Below are 19,884 nucleotides of genomic sequence, written 5' to 3'. Positions count from 1 at the left end.
TGTTTACTAAATCTTATTTCACATGTTATCCCAATAAACAGAGCGAGGTTTTTGAAACCTTCCCCATTCCCCACACACGTCTTTGTTTTCTTGCCCAGAAGGCAGTCCTCCTAGAAGAGGACTTGAGCTATGCTAGGACCCAACAGGTGAGAGCCACAGGACAGGAGAAGCAAACGAAGGATTCAACCTTACTGACACCCTACTGTCCACGACAGTCTTCCAGTGACAGGACCCGATACCTCTAAACGATTCTTTTTATCTCTAGCCAGTGAGCATACAGCAATTTTCTCTCTTCCCTGCCCTAAGACAACTTTTGCTTGCTCAAATCCTGACTTACCTGTCTCCATTCTCATCCTGCACTGCAGTGAGGTGGCGCTGGACAGCCAGCAGCATCTTTACGTCCCCTGTCACGGCGTAGTCAAATAGGGCGTTGGCATGCCGCTTGGCCAGCTGCATAGCCTTCTCTAGAAAGAAGTTATCTGCAAGGCAAGGACACAATCGCAGCTGAGTTTCCTCTACTTGCTTTATAGGTATGGCGTGCTTGAGGTCAAAACCATCAGCAGCAGAGTTCCGATACCTCAACACACATCGTTTTAATTGCAAATGCTCCTCTCAGTACTTCTGCATTGTGTTCACTAGAAAAAGCACAATTGGACACTGGACAAATAGAGAGGCTGATCTCAAAAATCTGTCTCTGGTTCATCAGGGGAAAGAAATTGAGAAATGTCTGTTATCTTATGGGGCACACTCAATCTCTAAATAATGTTGATTCAATTCACTATATCATAAGCAATCCCTCTATTGATGAAATAATCCTTCATGGAGTCTTCAGCAACTTTCCTGTTAGACAAAGTGTCAAAAAACACAGAAAGACAGACTTTCCATAGGCCACCGGTGTTCTTGTGAAGTTTGCTTCCGGAAGGACAGGGGAAGGAAACTGAGACCTGCAGGCCAAAACCGTGGCCTGTTTTTACATGATCGGCCACTTAACCATGCTTTGTACATTTTTAAAGTGGTATTAAAAAAAAAAGGAATCTGTGATAGAGACCATAACTGGCCAATAAGTTGAAATATTTGCCATCTTTCCCTTCCCTTTTCTCTAATGAGTACTGGTCCGAAATATGCGCAGAAGTGCACGTCCCTCTTTATCCTAATTGTTCAAAGAGGGCATCAGGGTAAAAGGAAATGGCAAAGTTCTACTTCAATATGACAGTCAAGCTCCAGTCGAGAGAGGAAACTATTAAAGTGATGGACACTTTTCTCTATTATCTGTGATAGAAATGAATGAGATGATCTCCCACGATACCTAAAACTACATAATTATGATTGGAGAATGCATATGTAAACCTTAGTCTTTCTATTCAGAGACAACATGGGGAGCATGGAAATCTCAGTGTGAGTAAGATGATCAGACACATGCTTTTCGAAAAGGACACACGACTCTGAAGAGCACACTGAACTACATATTGATGCATCATTCTTAGATGAACAGAAAATAAACCTGTCTTCTGGCAATGGTCTCCACACCTCGAACCAACCCATCTCCTCACCAGTCAATACCACGTAACCATGTGTGTGTTCACTTACCCTGAAACCTAGAATTCTCTTCCTTCACTCCCACTGTATACGTCAATGTAACCGCATCATCTCCAGTGCTGGACTTCTTGTCCTGTTCTATGGGTTCCGTTACTTTCCCAGAGGGGCTGACTGCCCTTCCGTCCACACTCTTGCCACCAGCTTCAGAATCCTTTTTAGATGGGGTGTCTGTGGTTCCTAAGACAGAAACAAAAATTCCAGCTTTTTCTCAGTAAAATCTATTAAGTTATAATTTACTGTTTCATTTGTCAGATAAAGATGGGAGGCAAGTTTACTGCAAAGGGAAAAGAAAACACAGTAATTTAAAATTTCTTTTAAAATAGTTAAATCATTAGGTAACTTGTTTTGGAACTATTTTAAAGATTTTATTTATTCGGCACAGTGTTTTGGAGCTATTTTATTTTATTTAAAAAATTTTTTTAAAGGTAGATTTTTTGGGGGAAAGATTTTATTTATTTATTTGACCGACGGAGATCACAAGTAGGCAGAGAGACAGGCAGAGAGAGGAGGAAGCAGGCTCTCTGCTCAGCAGGGGCTTGATCCCAGGACCCTGGGATCTTGACCTGAGCTGAAGGCAGAGGCTTTATAACCCACTGAGCCACCCAGGCACCCCTATTTTAAACATTCAATTCTAAAAGACACATTTTTACTACTGACATATAACATTACATTAGTTTCAGGTGTACAGTATAATGATTCAATATTTGTATATACTGTCAAATGATCATCACAATAATTAATATCAGTTAGCACATATAAATCTTTTTTCTTTTGATGAGGAACTTTTAAGATCTTAAAAAGTTTTTATTTAAAGTTCTAAAAACTTAACATTTCATTGTTTATTTATAAAGGAGAAAAAAGAAATATAGCCCTTCTGTGAACGGCAGGGAAGTGGATTTTTTTCTTTTTTTTTAAGTGGCCTCCATGCTCAGCATGGGGCTTGAACTCACCACCCTGAGATTGAGACCTGAGCTGAAATCGATAGTCGGATGCTTAACTGACTGAGCCACCCAGGCACCCCAGGGAAGTGAAATTTTTAAAGTTTAAATAAAAACAGAGGAATTATTCTTTCCCTAATGTTATTTCACCAAGCAAGTTGTTAGAATGTGATATCAAGCCATGTTCTCTAGTGCGGGATCTACTTGGGGCACCATTTCTGTGCTCTTTCAGGCCGAACCATGCCATCTGACAGGTGCTCTGAGAACACACAGGTTTTATGAGCAGAACTGGCTCAAATCCTAGTTCTGCCATTAACAGGTACGTGCCTTCAGTGAGTGAATGAACATTTCTGAATCTGGGTGTCCTCTGTCTGTACAATGGAGACACTACTCTTTTCCTTATAGAACAATCATGAAGATTACAGTCAAGATGTGTAGCAGCACCTGACAAAAAATGCATTCCATACTTGGGAAGGCTTCATTGTATTATTTCTTCAATGGGTCCACTAGAATGGACATGTAATATAAACCATGAGGCCATGGTGTGACAACTGCAAATTAGGGGAAGCATTTGATGGGAAAGGTCACCCCTATAAAACTCAAAATGTCTATAAAAGTATAGTATTTAAGGGGGAAAAAAGGGAAAGAATAGGTAAATTTGGTGACTTTTTTATGCTTCAATAGTCAAGTGTCTCTCTAGATCCCTTTTTAATGTTTTCTTCCCCCTGGTCATACCACTCACAAAGTCAATATATTTTTTAAAGTGGGCTCCATGCCTAGCATGGGGCTTGAACTCACGACCCAGTGTATAAACACATTCTGGGACTAGAATTTATATTCATTTATAATTTATAGAATTTTATATATATATATATATATAATTATATATTATTATATAATATAGAATTTATATTCTATAATTCTATAATATATTATATAATATAGAATTTATATTCCCAGTGTATAAACACATTCTGGGACTAGAATTTATATTCATCACAGGGAATAACTTTTTTTTTTTTTTTTAAATGGAAAAGTACCTTCTTAGTTTATTTGCCTTTATCAGTTTTTTTTCAAGATGATAATGTCATGATAGGTAATGATAAAAAAAAAAAAACCTTCTTGGCATTAGTTTTGTTATTCTTTCCTCACTATTAAAAAAACTATCTTACTTACCATGTTTCATCCCGGCATTAGATTTAGTGGTTCCGGGATGGAAGGTAATTCCACCATATGTAGGAAATCCATAGTGAGGGAAGCCATACCCTGAAAAAGCAAGCAAAACAATTGAAACCTCATGCTTTTTTTTTTTTTTTTTAAAGAAACAAAGACTCAGCAAAGTTCAGTGTCCTTCCTTAAGGTGAGTGTGGGCTTTGGTGTGGGAGGCCAGTGTGCCCAACACGCTGCTTCCATGGAGAGTTAGCAAGATACACTGTGGGAGATGACAAGATGAACAGAATTCCACTCTGATCAAGCTTAGATTTAGCAACTCAGGCAACGCCCAGGCCTGGGGCAGTGTGGAAGAGTTCATGCTGGAAAAAGGCTCCCACCCCTGTGTGGAGAGGAGAGGCCAGTGGTGAGTGGTCACCAACCAAACTCCGACACGCTGACACAGAGGACCCTGAAACAAACCTCTGGCGGGAAAAACTGAACCAAACAAAATACGGAAAAAATACTGACTCTTCAGAGGAAATGACCACACTGTTCATTTTCAGGCACTTGGTGGCAAGTTTTTCCAAAACTTGGTGGAAGCATAAACTCACACGTAAAACTCTTTGGGGGAAGCAGCTGGTATTAGATGTCATACTCTCTGACACTAAAATTTTACTTCAAAGAATCTAATTTACGAAAATAATCTGGAATAAAAGAAAAGCAATGTGGACGAAGGCATTGAGTAAAGACAATAAAAAACAGGAAACACATTCAAGTAAGTAATGCTATGGTGTGTTCACTTGATGAAATACTAGGAGTCATTTAACTGATGCTTAAAATGTTACGCTTACATAAAATTTATACTGCCATGGGGGAAATGCCTATGTTACTTAATCTGTTAGGGAGAAGCGGCATCTCTGACTCTATATACACAATCGTGATGTGCTGATAATAAATCATACAGGTGAATAAATCAAATACAACACATTATGAGGACTGCAGCTGTACTCATGACACTGCATAAATCCATAGTGTAATGTCTGCACAGAAAAAAACAATTTGCAGAAGTTAACCTTCAAAAGCAGGATTTTATGTATCTTCAGATTTTCTACAATGTAGTACATATAATATGAAATCCTCTCAATGGTTCCAAAGAAAACCAAGACAGTATGGAAGGGAGGGACTGAAGGGAAGGAAGGAAGGAAGGAAGGGGGGGGGGGGGGGAGGGGGGCAGGGGAAATACACCAAAACGTTAGTAGATGCATTCTTCAGATAACTGGCCTCGGGTGACTTTTTTTCTTCATACTGTTTTTGGTGTTACCTACAGTATGTTGCAATAGGAACATGTGTTTCCTTGAAAAATTCTGTATGTTGGGAAATTTTAATTAATTTAATCTGTTGCATTCAATAATGTCCCGGCCGCTTGACCACAGACAATCTGGGAATTCTAGGAAAGGAAAATTAGACCATGACAAGCTTTAGAAAGAGCAGACTTAGTTCGTACCTGGCCCCGTACTTCCAGCACCCCCTCCGCCACCGCCACCGCCAAACATGCCTCCGCCTCCAGCTCCGGCTCCACTCCCGCCGCCGAAACTATCTGAGAAATTAGGCATGAGCTTCTGCCGTTTCCTCTGCACTTCCTCTTTATCTGTATTTAAAGGAAGAGAAACCAGAGGAGAAAAGACTGATTCAATTCCACTACTAGCCACAGAAAGAGTATTGATTCGGATGGTATTTTTAAACACCTTAAAGGGAAACAGAAATCACCCAAGGAGGAAGAGATGCCAAATTTCAAGAAGCAGTATATTTATTCCAATGGATCGGAATACAGAGAACTGGCCTCAGAGAGACCACAGAGCTGCACACACCCAAATCCCCTCTGCAGCAGTTTCTGAAGTCCCCAGTGTCATTCAGATTAGTGAAAGACTAGATTTCCCAGCAAACGTTAGGATACTGAAGACACAGAATAAGAAAACCAATACTGAGCATTCTCATTTGGTCCTTCACAAAGGATTCCTAGCCAAGTACCATTTATAATGACTCTACTATGAACTAAGTGCTAGGGAGAAAGAATATATGAATAATGTCTTTGCTGTCAAGAGCCCTTAAAATATAATTTTAAGGTTGCAGGGGGTGTTGCGGGGGAGACCTGGAGACAGAGAGGATCCCAGTGCTATATATGTTAAATTTAGGGCGCACACCAGTGTTCCAGGAGATCAAGGAAGCACTTCTAGGAAGTCCCTGTGGGGTGGAAAACTCAGGAAAGTCTTGCAGGAATCAACTTTCTGTCAGGAGAGGGCACTGGGAGGATGTTCTGGAGATGGGATATAGGGGCAAGTGATGAAGGAAGGAATGTACATTGTGTGCTTCTGAGAGCTGCAGTGGTTCCGTTTAGCTGAAGTGAAAGTTGAGCATGAGATATTCTTGAGAAATGGGGCTACTCGGGACTGCCCTATAGAGCTTCTGGATGGTGAACCAAAGGGGTTTACCAGCAGGAGAGCCACTGAGTGTTTCTGAACCGGGGATGATGCACATAGGGTGGTATTTTAGGAAGCTTCCCCTGTTGCAGATGCATAGGACAAAATGAAGAGTCAAAGTGAGAGGCAGAGACAGTGGAGACATAAGGAGATGGGGGCTGTTCCTTACTGGGCACCATGATAATACAAGCGGGGTGAACCCCAGAAATACAAGGAAAGAGGGATCGGTAGTCAGTGGTGACTGATGAGAAACGGGAGGCCGAAAGTCTAAGAACACAGCTTGACTGCAGTACAGTGATGCCCCCGAGACTGTTGACTGTCCCGGTCCAGACACTACTTAAACCATCTTCCCTCATTCCTTGTGTAGTTGCTGTTTTCTTTTGCTTTTCACTCTGTTGTTCTCACCAGTCCCAATGCCTTTGCAGTCCATTACTGTGTTCTTGTTTCTTCTTTCTGTTTCCGTTTCTTTCTCTTCTCTGGCCTTCCTACCATATACTTTTTTCTCCCCTCTCCCTTTTGGGCTAAAAGGATGGAAGGTTTTTGTTTAAGTACATAACCAGTGTGGTATTCTTTTTCTCAATGAGCAGCTTGATACTTAACAATTGTCCTATTTCTGATTTTTCTTTTTTTTAATTTTTAAAAAATTTTTCTATTTTTAAAAGAGTTTTATTTATTTGTCACAGAGAGAGATCACAAGTAGGCAGAGAGTTAGGCAAGAGAGAGGGGGAAGCAGGCTCCCTGATGAGCAGAGAGCCCGATGCAGGGCTCGATCCCAGGACCCTGAGATCATGACCTGAGCCGAAGGCAGCGGCTTAACCTACTGAGCCACCCAGGCGCCTCCTATTTCTGATTTTTCAACGTCAGTTTTGGTCAATGTTTTTATGTTCAGAAAGATCCCTACTTATTTCTAATTCTGTGGTTGTTTCAGTCACCTCAGGGCTCAAGAAGATGCTCTTACTGACTACCTCACAGTCACTGCAGTGCAGCTGGAAAACTAAAGCATGGAATAGGATACAGCAAAGTACCCTTACAAATAATCCTTCAAAAACTGATCATGTCGGGATGCCTGAGCCGCTCAATGAGTTAAGCAGCTGCCTTTGGCTCAAGTCATGATCCCAGGGTCCTGGGATCAAGTCCCGAGCCCCACACCAGGCTCCTTGCTCAGTGGGGAGCCTGCTTCCTCCTCTATTTCTGCTAGCTGCTCCCCTGCTTGTGCTCTCTCTCTGACAAATAAATAAATAAAATCTTAAAACAACAACAACAACAACCTATCATGTCCACACCTGTTAGGAAGAAGAAAGCCAATGTCGGTCAACTTGAAGAGAATGTGCTTCCCCTAGAAAGTGTTGGCCTCAAAGTGGAAAAACTTTACAAATGTCCTTATCAAAGATTTTGGATAGATTTATAAAATTTTTCCATCAGTTGTACTATAACCAATAGTCGTATTTATTACTCAATCTATATACTGTTGGTCTCACATAGAATATTAGTTCATTAGAAATATGAAACACAGGAGGGACAGTTCACTCATCCATCTTCAGGGATAATGTTATCTATTGACGTGCTTTCTAGCAAAGAGATCATTTGGCATTTGCTATGTACTTCTTTTGACTTAGAAAACAGATGTTCAATGGTTATATTTCACTGTAAAATGAGAATTTTTGAGTCAATTAAAAAATATTAAATATTCTATATCCATTAAGATTTCAATGACAAGAAACTGAAATGGAAATTTCATTACGACAGGCTTTTAAAGAAAAGAACCTGCAGTCTAAATTTCCAGAAATAAACATGGAGATTTTCCCATTGCGTTTACTAATCTTCATGGTCTGCCTTTGCCAGTGGCACCATGGGTTGTACTATGAAACATCAACCTATTCCAGAAGGGATCTAAGTGGTCACTTACTACAAGCTCTCCTTTGGGGAAGAGGAAATAGAAGCTAGGAAGATTAGGGGACTTGTCAGAGGTCAGGACAGAGTGAGGATCAGATCCAAAGTTTAGTGAGCTTTCCATTATATCAAGTAGACATTTTTGGGGAAACACTCCAAAATATCTCTCCTTTCCCACCCCTGCCATACCTTTTTTTTTTTTTTAAAGATTTTATTTATTTACTTGAGACACAGAGAAAGTGAGCAGGAGGAAGAGGGAGGAGAATTCAAAGCTGCCTCCGTGCTAAGCGCAGTGCCCCATGCAGAGCTTAATCCCATGACCTCAAAATCAAGATCTGAGCTGAAATGAAGAGTCATACTTAACCCACCGAGCCACCAAGGCACCCCCTCTTTCTTTTAATAATTGATGATTATGATAATAGTTCAGTTCACAAACATAAACTTTTAGTTTCCACCCTTTTTTTGCTGTGTGTATGCCTTAAAAGTAACTCATTCTGATTTTTCGGGTTCTAGTGTTCTAGTAAAGATATCTGCATTCCTTTCATAATTTAAAGATTATGATTCTGTTTCTTCTGAATCTCTATCTTTTCAGACTAAAAATCACATGGTCTTTTTTTGCTTTCATACAGCAGTTGCTCAAATATCTTCTTTTCTTTTCAATCATCCCTCTCTATTATTTTGTCTTCCCTGAACCCAACCGTCTCCATAAAGTTTTGATGAGGTACAATGTCAATAACCATAGAGGTGTCTGGATGATTCAATACAATGAAAGGAATATGTGTTATATTTTTTTGTCTGATGTCCTTCTTGATGGCACCCAACAAATTACTAGCCTTTTGGACTGGTCAATCAATAAGTCAGCTTTCATATTTACAAGAGCCAGGATATGGAAGCAGCCCAAGTATCTATCGACTGATGAATGGATAAAGAAGATACAGTGTGGGGCGCCTGGGTGACTCAGTGGGTTAAAGGTTCTGCCTTCGGCTCAGGTCATGATCCCAGGGTCCTGGGATGGGGCCCCGCATTGGGTTCTCTGCTCAGCAAGGAGCCTACTTCCCTTCCTTTCTCTCTGCCTGCCTCTCTGCCTACTTGGGATCTCTGTCAAATAAGCAAATAAAATCTTAAAAAAAAAAAGAAGATACAGTGTGTGTGTTTGTATGTGTGATATATATATTATACATATAAAATACATGCATGTGTGTGTTTATACATAATATATATGATATACAATATTATTCAGCCATAAAAAAGAACAAAATCTTGCCATCTGCAAAAACATGGATGGAGCTAGACAGTATTATGCACTAAGCAAAATAAGTCAGAGAAAGATATCACGTGATTATAGTCATGTGGAATTTAAGAAACAAAACAAACAAGCAGAGAGGAAAAAAAAGGAAGAAAGAGACAAATCAAGAAACAGACTTTTAATTACAGAGAACAAGCTGCTGGTTACCAGAGGGGAGGTGGGTGGTGGCGGGTGAAATAGGTGGTGGGGATTAAGGAGGGCACTTGTGATGAGCACCGGGTGATGTATGGAAGTGCTGAGTCACTATATCTTACAGCTGAAACTAACAGAACACTGTGTGTTAACTAAGTGGAATTAAAATAAAAACTTGAAAAAAATAAGTCCACTTTCAGATTTATCTCAGCATCTACTATATGACATATACTAAGAGGTAACCGGCTGGCTCAGTCAGTAGAACATGTACTTTTTGATCTCGGGGTAGTGAATTCAAGCCCCATGTGGGTGTAGAGCCTACTTAAAAAAGTACATACATGGCATATACTGTTCTAGATGTTGGGAATGTAGCAATAAACATGAAAGATCAAATCTATGACTTAAAGAATAGTCTTCCTATTGAAGATGGAAGAAGATAAGACATGTAAATTAATACATAAGACAATTTTACATATTGATAAGATAACAAAAAATACAAAATTAGGCAATGACATAAGGAGTGACTGCAGGGGCTGGGGCAGTGGAAGATGTATTCAGTGACTTCTGAGAAATGTATACAGTGATTCTTTTCCTGGGTTGTATAGTTGGGATTCACTTTCATACACTTAGTCTTATATGAAACGGCCTGCTACTTTTCGGACCACGTCATATGTCGTGTGATGATTGCTCCCTGCAATTATTTCACCTTGGAATTTTATAATCCAGAAGGCTTTATTGACTAAGGTAATTTTTTACCTTCAATGAAATAGTTCTAATCTCACATGACTTGATCACAGTATGTTTGGTCATTCTTTCTGTGGAGCTCAACTGCCCTTATTTTTCCAGATGGTTTTTTTTTTTTTTTCCAAGATTTTATTTATTTATTTGACAGACAGAGATCACAAGTAGGCAGAGAGGCAGGCAGAGAGAGAGAGAGGAGGAAGCAGGCTCCCCACAGAGCAGAGAGCCGGATGTGGGGCTCGATCCCAGAACCCTGGGATCATGACCTGAGCTGAAGGCAGAGGCTTTAACCCATTGAGCCACCCAGACACCCCCAGATGGTTCTTCTTATTTGTTTGTATTACATGGAGCTTTTAGTCAGTGGCAGTCTGGAAGTGCTTGAAGCATATAGGTGGGGATTTTGAACTTTTAGAAGACCCCATTCTCTAACCCCAGCATCTGATATTATGAATGAATGTCTGAACATGTCCCAGCTGTCCCTTACTCTTTTGATGAACAGATACCACTGCAAAAGGTAGACAGGTGGCCTAGAAACCAAGCTTAGCTTTGAATGTTTCTAGGCTCATACATGTGTAGGTAATCTGGGTATTTTTTTTAAAGTAATTCTCTGTGTCGGAAAGAACAGACATTATGTGAAGATGTATTTTAGGAGAAGAAATCTATTTTTTTCCCTCAGAAAGTCCCTCCAGATTAGCCATATTTCTCTTCTGTGTCTATTAAATAAGTGTGTTTAATTGGAAGCAGTGATTTTCATCTTTATGCAGCCTAAAGCATTTGGGAGACCTCAGGCTATTGCTGGGTCAAGAAATAAGGGGAGGTGGGCTTCTAAGGAAGGCCAAGTGGGTCGGCTCCCTACTTCCACTTTAACCAGAGCCTGTCAGTACTGGGATTTTTCAGCCTGTATGTACTGGGATTTTGCATGAAATTATACGTGGAGGGGGGGAAAAAGCTCTTCTGCTGACAATGCCTTCACACCACAGTAATGGAATGCACTAAAAATTGGACTCAGTGGTGGACAGGTCACAACTTCTGAAAAAGAAATGAGAACCCATGGAATCATCTTCTAAATGCTCCTGCCACAACATGAATCCTAGGAAAAGAAGCCCTTTTCAAGGATCCCACATCACATATGGCTGTCACAGGATCCAACATCCCTGTGTGTCAACAATATGGCACCTTTGTGGCTTCTGACGTCAGTCAAGACATGCCCTGTGATGATCATTTCATTGACCTCCCCCTATGGTCTCACTTCCCTCTAACCCAGGGGTTTCTGACTTTCTTTGTGCCATGACCCCTTTTTACAGTCTTGTGAAGCCCACGGATCTCTTCTTAGAATCTTAATTATTAATATGTAAAATACAAAATAGGATTATATAAAAAAGCTAATTAACTAAAGTCCATTTCTATTTTTGGACCCTTTGGGGATCAGTGGACTCTAGGTTAAGAAGGATCTTTGAGCAATTATTACACTGAGGGGCTTGTCACACTCATTCTGAGAAGATTCTCAATGCTAAATTTCCCACCCTGCCTTCTGGAGTTCCAGTCTTGCCTTTTGACGGCTTATTAGGGATTTGCCAGAGAAACCAATGTGACATGTTTGAAACTGAGCTCCCTCTTTGCCCACTCAAACCTACTTTTGCTCTCTTGATTCTTTCATCAGCTCAACCACGTAACATGGCTGGGATTCCTAGAACCATCTAGGACTCCTGAATTTTTCCTTCACCTCCTAGCCCAACCAGCATCTGGGTCTTCTTGACACTACCTTCTTTCAATCTTTGCGCTATGACCTTCATGAACCTCACCTTTTCTCACCTGGACTCTTGCATTACTCTTCAGGCTCCTTGTCTGCTGCTCACATAGTCTCCTCAGTGTCCACATAAGGAAGTCAGAGTCATCAATCCAAATCTCAGTAGGCCTCATCATTCCCCTCTCCAGAATCAATCAGAATTCTTCAGCTACCCATCAGAGCACTTCTGTGCTTGGCTCTGGACTTCCTTACCTGCCTTGGTCTTCAGTGGTTCATCTTGGTGCTCACAAGGCTCTCACTTCTTTCTGAACAAACACTAATTGTTCAGCTCCTCAAGTTTCTTAAGCCTAGGAAACCCTTACGTTCCCTGTTTCTCACCCAATTACTGAAATACACCCCAAGTGAAAAAACCTTGAAGAAGCCTACTTCTTCTTCTTTTTTTTAATTTTTTTTTTTTAAGATTTTATTTATTTATTTGACAGATGGAGATCACAGAGAAGCAGGTAGAGAGACAGGAGGAAGCAGGCTCCCCGCTGAGCAGAGAGCCCAATACGGGGCCCGATCCCAGGATCCTGAGATCATGACCTGAGCCGAAGGCAAAGGCTTTAACCCACTGAGCCACCCAAGCACCCCAAGAAGCCTACTTCTTGGTGGCTTCTTTCGAAACAAGGGTCCTCAGAATCCTCAAAGTGTTTTTGGATGCCTCCCTGTGGGAGCTTATCAAAATCATAATTCTCATTGTAACTATGTAAGATTATTCTCTCCCCTTCTTGGGGTGTCTTTTGTGAGGACAAGAAGGGTGCTTTATTCATTTTTATGGATCTGCACTGCATGGTGGCTGAGTCTCCCGTTCTACCGTCTGAGGCCAGTTGATACAGCGTTTGATTCTCCTGAACAGCCGCCTTAACCGTCCAAACCCAAAGAGTCTCAAATAAATGGCAGATTCTCAGATTCAAGGGCTAATTCTCAAATGTCTAAATCTCACATAAGCTTGGTAAAAGTAACACTGTTTTGAAAGGCTGGACTTAATTCCATGATCCCCAAAATAGGATATTACTTCCCTCCTCTAAAAATCAATACCATTGGTCTGGGGGCCAACTCCTCGAAGCCATTCAAAGGAAGCAGCCAACTGGTCTTTTCTGATCAGCTTTGTCCTTTTATGGGAAACAGCACAAGAGTGTAAGCAACCGAGTTACCTTTGATTTCAGGGTAGTAGAGAAAAGGTTTGGGTTCGCTAGTTTCCAAATCAGATTTCCTCCGAAGTTGGACAAACACGGAAGCTGGTTTTGTGATGTTGACATCTTTATACTTTGGGGTTTTGAAGACGATGGCAAACTGTAGGATACAAAGATCCAAATGTTGGGGGAGGCCTGTATTTTTTTTTCCTGGAAATGCTACTCATTAAACATATTCTTTATGCCCAATGTCTAGACACAGTATACTAAAAAAGAAGGCATTCTAGAGAAAGTTACAAACTCAGAATTCTATGCCCATACATTATCATTAAATTGACACAGTAAAACTGAAATACAAGATTATGCTAATGTTTTGCCAACCTTTCTTTTCATTTGTTTAACATTTCAAATGTCTTCCAGTAGTTAAATAATCGTGTGAGTAAAATACATCATATACTCCTCCTTCTCTTCTAAGTCAGCCTTAACATGCTCCAAAATTATTTACAGCAATATCAGAAACACTGGATGTGGAAAGAGAGAGTGAAGAACGGGGTACTACAATCAGCCTGTAGGTTGGCCAATGAGGAGAGGAAGCTAAATTCTGCAAGAGAGACATGTATTTCCAAGTGAGGATGGCCAATGCGCTAGGCTTTGAGGGCATTCTGTGACACCTCTCAGCTAGCCTCCTCACTAATTTCTGCTAGTGCCACAATAGTTTGGCATTTTTACAGTTTCTTGTTTGATTTTTTTTTTTTTTTGACTATGTAATGTATTCATAGGGATCGAGTCTTTGTAAAATATGGAGAGGTACAGAGGGGCATACCCCATGTCTGAACACACCTGCATACGCCTCTGGAGCTCCAATCTAAGCAATTCCTACTGTGAGCCTGCCCCCAGAGGGAACCACGGTGATGTTATTCATTCCTTGGGTACGCTTCCAGAATTTCCTTATGCTTATGCAAACATGAACGATCTATTTTTTTTAAAGCATTTTGAAACAGGTAATCCTTTTTAAAAAAATTTTTAATATTTATTTGTCAGAGAGAGAGAGATCACTAGTAGGCAGAGAGGCAGGCAGAGAGAGGGGAAGCAGGCTCCCTGCTGAGCAGAGAGCCTGATATGGGGCTTGATCTCAGGACCCCGAGATCATGACTGAATCTTTTTTATATGCACTTTGTCCTGTATCTTAAAATATTTTTTAATGTTGTACTTTCGAGATTTTTCCATATTAGTTCATCAACTATTCATTCTCTTTAATAACTGCATAATATTCCCTCATACAGATCCACCATAATTCCTTTAACTGGCCACTTCTTGATGGATATTTTAGATTGTTTCCAGTTTTGGGGGGTGAAAACAGTATTTCTCAATCACTGAGAGTGATTAAGATACGAAACAGCATTTCTCTTAGTTATATACTCACTTGTCACTGGGAACTCCTGACTTATCATGATGATATCAGCCTTAAGTAGAAGACTCTTCCTTTCGACACTTTCCATTACAATATCTCTTTAACAGGTCTCGCCATAATTACTCAGGTGGAATACTATAGCAGATGACTGTCCCTTCAAAATTCCATGTTGAAGCCCTAACGCCTAGTGTGGCTATATTTGGAGAAAGGGCTTTTATGGAAGTAAATAAAGTTAAATGAGGTCATGAGGGTAGAACTGTGACAGGATAGGATTAGGGTTCTTATAGGAAGAGACACCAGAGAGCTACTTCTCTTCTCTCTTCCATGAGAGGACATAGCCAGAAGGTGGCTGTCTGCAGGCCAGGAGGAGAGAGCTCTCACCAGGAACCATCCCTGTTAGGCCTTGATCTGGGACTTCTAGCCTTCAGAACCATGATGAAATAAATTTCTGTTGCTTAATACACCCAGTCGATGGTACTTTGTTATGTCAGTCTGAACAGATTAATACGATTACTTAAAATATTTCCCCTAAAGGACCCGAGGGCCATTGCCTTAATGGGTAGGTGACCAGACACCCAAATGAAATGTCATGACAAGGTCTCAGAGCCAGTAGTCTAAGGCCTTGCTCATAATTCTATGGTAGATAACTTTTCTGGAAGATGTGCAAGAGTGTTAAAAATAGTATTCTTTTATGAAAGTTAAATAAGTATTTACGATTTTTCTTATTTCATACATGGAAATTAAGTACTGAATTTCAACAAGACAGAAAATGTAAAATGGTCATGACCATCATCATCATCCACTTACTTGTCTATGAACATCTGTGGGGGAAAAATCTCCAAATCCTTCCCAGATCCCACCATTTTCCTCCTCTTCATAAAATCGAATCTGGATGTCATCTGCAAACAGTCACATATTACACAGAAGTATAATTTCACATAGAGTAGTAATATTTGTAAGCATGCTGGAAAATGCAGCTGGTTCAATATTCTACCTATTATGTGTTTAAACTTTTAAAAAAGTAATTAATATGAAAGACTTTTGAATCATTCAAAATTTTCACAAATCAATGCATTTTTTTTATTAGTTACCACAGTAATGGACGCTGAGTTTCATTTATAATGAGAGAACACTAGATTTACCTATTCGATCTGACTTTACTCTTAACCAGTCTTTGACTTTCCCACTTCTCCATCACTAACCCAATTCATTTCTGAGAAACACAAAGGATATCAAAGAATATCAGAATCCCAAAGGGTGGTTCAAACTCCGTACAGATCTATAAATAATATTTAACTTCTATAAATTATACTATATGGTAACACTATTTTAAGGGATTTATGTGTATACATGAACTGATTTCATCCTCACAACAACTCTGTGATGCAAGTGGACTATTAAAATCCCATTTTGTGGAAGAGAAATTGGAGTTCAGAGAGATTAAGTGACTTATCCAAGATTGAATAGCTAGTAAGTGGAGAAGCAGAATTTGAACACAGCCTCCAGGCTCATAAACATTCTGCTCCGCTGCTTCCTTGTGATACTTTGTCAGTCCATATGGAGAAGTTGTTAAAAATATCATATTGGGGGCACCTGGGTAGCTCAGTTGGTTAAGCGACTGTCTTCTGCTCAGGTCATGATCCCAGAGTCCCGGGATCGAGTCCTGCATGGGGCTCCCAGCTCCACAGGGAGTCTGCTTCTCCCTCTGACCTTCTCCCCTCTCATGCTCTCTCTCTCTCAAATTAAAAAAAAAATCTTAAAAAAAATCATATTGGTCAAGTACCTTTGGATGAAATAGGAATGCCTAAATTTCACACTTGTGTCATTGGTTCTACTTCTGCAGAAATATGACAATATAACTCAGACTGGCATCTCCTTGGCTTTACTTCCCATTTTATAGAAAGAACTGCACTACTGATTTATGAAAACTAAGTTCATATTTCTATTTAAATAGAATTTTAGAAATATTAGGGTTGGATAAAACAGCTCATTATCTCCTGGTCAATTCCTTTGCCTTCAGGTAGGACTAAAACAGGACCTAGTTATTCAGACTCTTTAAGCCAGGTGCAAGACTTCTCTCTTTTTTTTTTTTTTTTAAGATTTTATTTATTTTTTTTGACAGAGAGAGATCACAAGTAGGCAGAGAGGCAGGCAGAGAGAGAGATGAGGAAGCAGGCTCCCTGCTGAGCAGAGAGCCTGATGCGGGACTCGATCCCGGGAACTCGAGATCATGACCTGAGCTGAAGGCAGCGGCTCAACCCACTAAGCCACCCAGGTGCCCCTACAAGACTTCTCTTAATAAGTCATTCCAATGTGATGATAATGATTAAGAATTGCATTTATAAATAAAGGAACTCAGATTGTGTTTACTCATTGAATGTGTACATATCACCCGGATTGAATGGGTTAAAAAGAGGTGGACACCAGGATATGCAGAGGAAGTACAAGTTGTTTTTTGAATAAAGATACATATATGTTTACCTTAAAATTAGATTGTATTTTTTTCTGACCTTTAAATCTCAGGTCTTCAAAGCCATCATTCTTCTGTTTAAGAGCTGTATTTTTAGGTATGCACTCCTCACTTGGAAATTGCTCGTCAATTTGTAGCGAGTAGATCGTTATCATACCATACTCTCTATCACTGTATTTTAAAAATGAGTTGTTGGAGAAAATAACACAATCTCCTTCAGCTTTTGCTCCTTTATAAATCTTGTACCATGACTAATGAAAGGTCAATGCCAAGAACCTTTCCTGAAAGTGGAAATTATGAGAAATATGCTTTGAGAATTTCCCTATAGTCCTTATTCTCTTTTTCACAATTGACATCAGTGTCACATGAACGTTTTGGAGAAGCTCTCTCAGCAATGAAGTCTTACAAAAGAAACTAAATTAATGATTTTACACTATAGGGGCACCTGGGTGGCTCAGTGGGTTAAGTCTCTGTCTTTGGCTCAGGTCATGATCTCAGGGTTCTGGGATCAAGCCCCGAGTCAGGCTCTCTGCTCAGTGGGGAGCCTGCTTCTCCTTCTCCCTCTGCCTGCCATTCTGCCTACTTGAGCTCTCTCTCTATCCTTCTGTCAAATAAATAAATAAAATTTTTTTAAAAAGAAAAACAAATTTGGAAGAGGCAAAATGTGTACATTTTCTGAAGGAGTTCCATGGCAGAAGAGGCATATACTGGATTTGCTGCTAAAAGGTGACTCACAGACACACCCAGAATTACATTTCACATTTTGAAATCAGAGCTTATATTTACCTTTCTGAACCTTGTCACAGAGAAGATAAATTTCTTCTCCTCCAGTTACACAACCAGCTGTCCTGTCCATTCTTACAATTTTCAAGTTGGACGCATTGGGGGCCTCTGTCCACAGGAGAGAAACAACAAACATCATGCTTTATCCTCAGCTTTAGAAGCCAGTCTCTTAGAGGGAACCCTGCCTTTAGCACACATTAACCAAAGAAAGTTAAAATAATTTATCAGGAGTGGTCAGCATTAAGTCATGTATAAAACTGTCAAATCAATATGTTGTATGTGTGAAAGCAATATAATACTGTATGTTAATTATACTTTCATTTAAAAAAAAATAGAGGTATGTGCTATGGTGAGTGCTGTGAAGTGTGTAAACCTGGCGATTCACAGACCTGTACCCCTGGGGATAAAAATATATTATATGTTTATAAAAAAAGAAAAAAAAATAGATGCTTTCATTTATATTGTTTCAACAAGGACACAAATACAAAAGCTTTTGGAAGTCCTTGGAAGTCCTCACCTCTTGAGCATGGATCATTCATTACTACCCAAACACACGAAGCAGAAAGGAACAATATTTGCTTCTCCCAAACACATTAAGAAAGATTCATACAGAAAGAGAAAGATCTTTTCTGATGTTTCAGGGAAGTACTGAGCCAACGGATTTGTGGAATTTTGTATAAGTCAAGACCTTCAATTATTTCCATAATACTGATATACTTTTACAAAAGTCTTAAAAATCTAGAAAAAAGCACAGTTTTCTTAAACTGCTTATAAATTCTTATTTTACAGAAGAGAAAAATGGAGAGGTTAAAATTCTTTTCCCCAGACTAAATTAGAATTCTGTGTGGTTAGGGGCAAAAGTTGCTTGTGGTAATAGTATAAAGCTTCCTTTTTTTTTTTTTCCCCTTCCCACAGCTGCATTTTAAGGTGATCTTTAGTATATAAGTCTACATCATTTTATAACTCTTTCACTTCCTTTCAAACTTGTTTAAATTAGAGAAATCGGTCAGTTGTCGTACTTGGGGCATGGAGTTTTCTACTTAGACCAAACTCGATAAACTTTCAGTGAGCCTAGGTACCACACTTGCAGCCTTCTACAATTTGTTTAATAAATCCCATGCATACCAAATAAGAAATCTGCAGGGTAAAGGCTGAAGACCATTGTAAAACTCTTTTAAAAAGTTCTAGGAACTACAGACTGAAATAGAATTTTGAAGTCACATACTGTCTAGACTACTCATTCAGTTAACTTGAAGTTCTTTTCTTGATAAAAGCTAGAACATGCAAGAATGTAGACGGATAAGAGCAAGGATTGTTTTAATTAACACCTCTTTAGAGCCTCAACAGAAAATATTGAGGGTTATTTTTAGGAGCATCAACAATATATCCTCATGGCAAGGAATTCATAAATAATAAGAGATCTGCCATCCTCAAATGGCATATAAAAGTCTAGCATGCACATTGGAGGAAGGAGAACCATATTTATTGCTCACCTTGTAGCATTCACTTTGAATCTAGACATCAACGTTTCAAGCTAGATTTTAGTATTCCAATTTTGTAGATGATAAATGTGAGGCTCCAAGTGATTAAGTTACTTGCCCTGGGATTCTGAGCTAGTCAGTAACTGCCAGGCCTGGGTTAAAAGTCTGCACTTGACACTACACCAAGCTGCCTCCCGGCAGAAGTCAAGGACTCACTGCTGTCATAGATGGCGTCTGACACCACGGGTTCCAGGCGCCTCGTGAAGCTGCCGGTGCTATCTGGAAGAAAAGCTGTAAACATGAGCCGCACCACGCTGAGGTCCATCTCCTTCGTCTGCTGAAGGGCTGCCTGGCGGATGATCTCCTTTTCCCGATCTAGGACCACACAGCACAGCGCATTCATGCCCAGGGAAAGAGTAAAGCCAGAACACTTTAGATAAGATGTTTTTATAAAGCTCAAATAAAGACCATGAATTGAAAACAAAAATCTATTTTTTTCTTTTGAAATTGTTTGTATTGCTAATACAATTTTCAAAAAATTTGTCTCATTTATGTCATCCAAATTAAAGGCATCAAAAGAAGACC

At 39.8% G+C, this 19,884-nt stretch overlaps 1 protein-coding gene across 4 annotated transcripts in view; it reads right to left on the bottom strand.

The window, feature by feature from the left end:
* NFKB1 (nuclear factor kappa B subunit 1) overlaps positions 1–19,884 on the bottom strand; it is a 120,668-nt gene that overhangs the window by 19,246 nt on the left and 81,538 nt on the right. For all 4 annotated transcript variants that reach the window (XM_059376633.1, XM_059376611.1, XM_059376617.1 and 1 more), the window contains 8 exons: positions 19,516–19,674; positions 17,822–17,926; positions 15,373–15,464; positions 13,176–13,314; positions 5,191–5,334; positions 3,711–3,800; positions 1,588–1,773; positions 338–479 (listed from right to left, as the gene is read on the bottom strand). In XM_059376633.1, coding sequence (XP_059232616.1) covers positions 338–479; positions 1,588–1,773; positions 3,711–3,800; positions 5,191–5,334; positions 13,176–13,314; positions 15,373–15,464; positions 17,822–17,926; positions 19,516–19,674 — 1,057 coding nt within the window. The remainder of the gene's footprint in view (positions 1–337; positions 480–1,587; positions 1,774–3,710; positions 3,801–5,190; positions 5,335–13,175; positions 13,315–15,372; positions 15,465–17,821; positions 17,927–19,515; positions 19,675–19,884) is intronic.

This window comes from Mustela nigripes, chromosome 1 (assembly GCF_022355385.1).
Source record: "Mustela nigripes isolate SB6536 chromosome 1, MUSNIG.SB6536, whole genome shotgun sequence".
Lineage (NCBI taxonomy): Eukaryota > Metazoa > Chordata > Mammalia > Carnivora > Mustelidae > Mustela > Mustela nigripes.
This window is presented reverse-complemented; position numbering and strand designations above follow the sequence as displayed.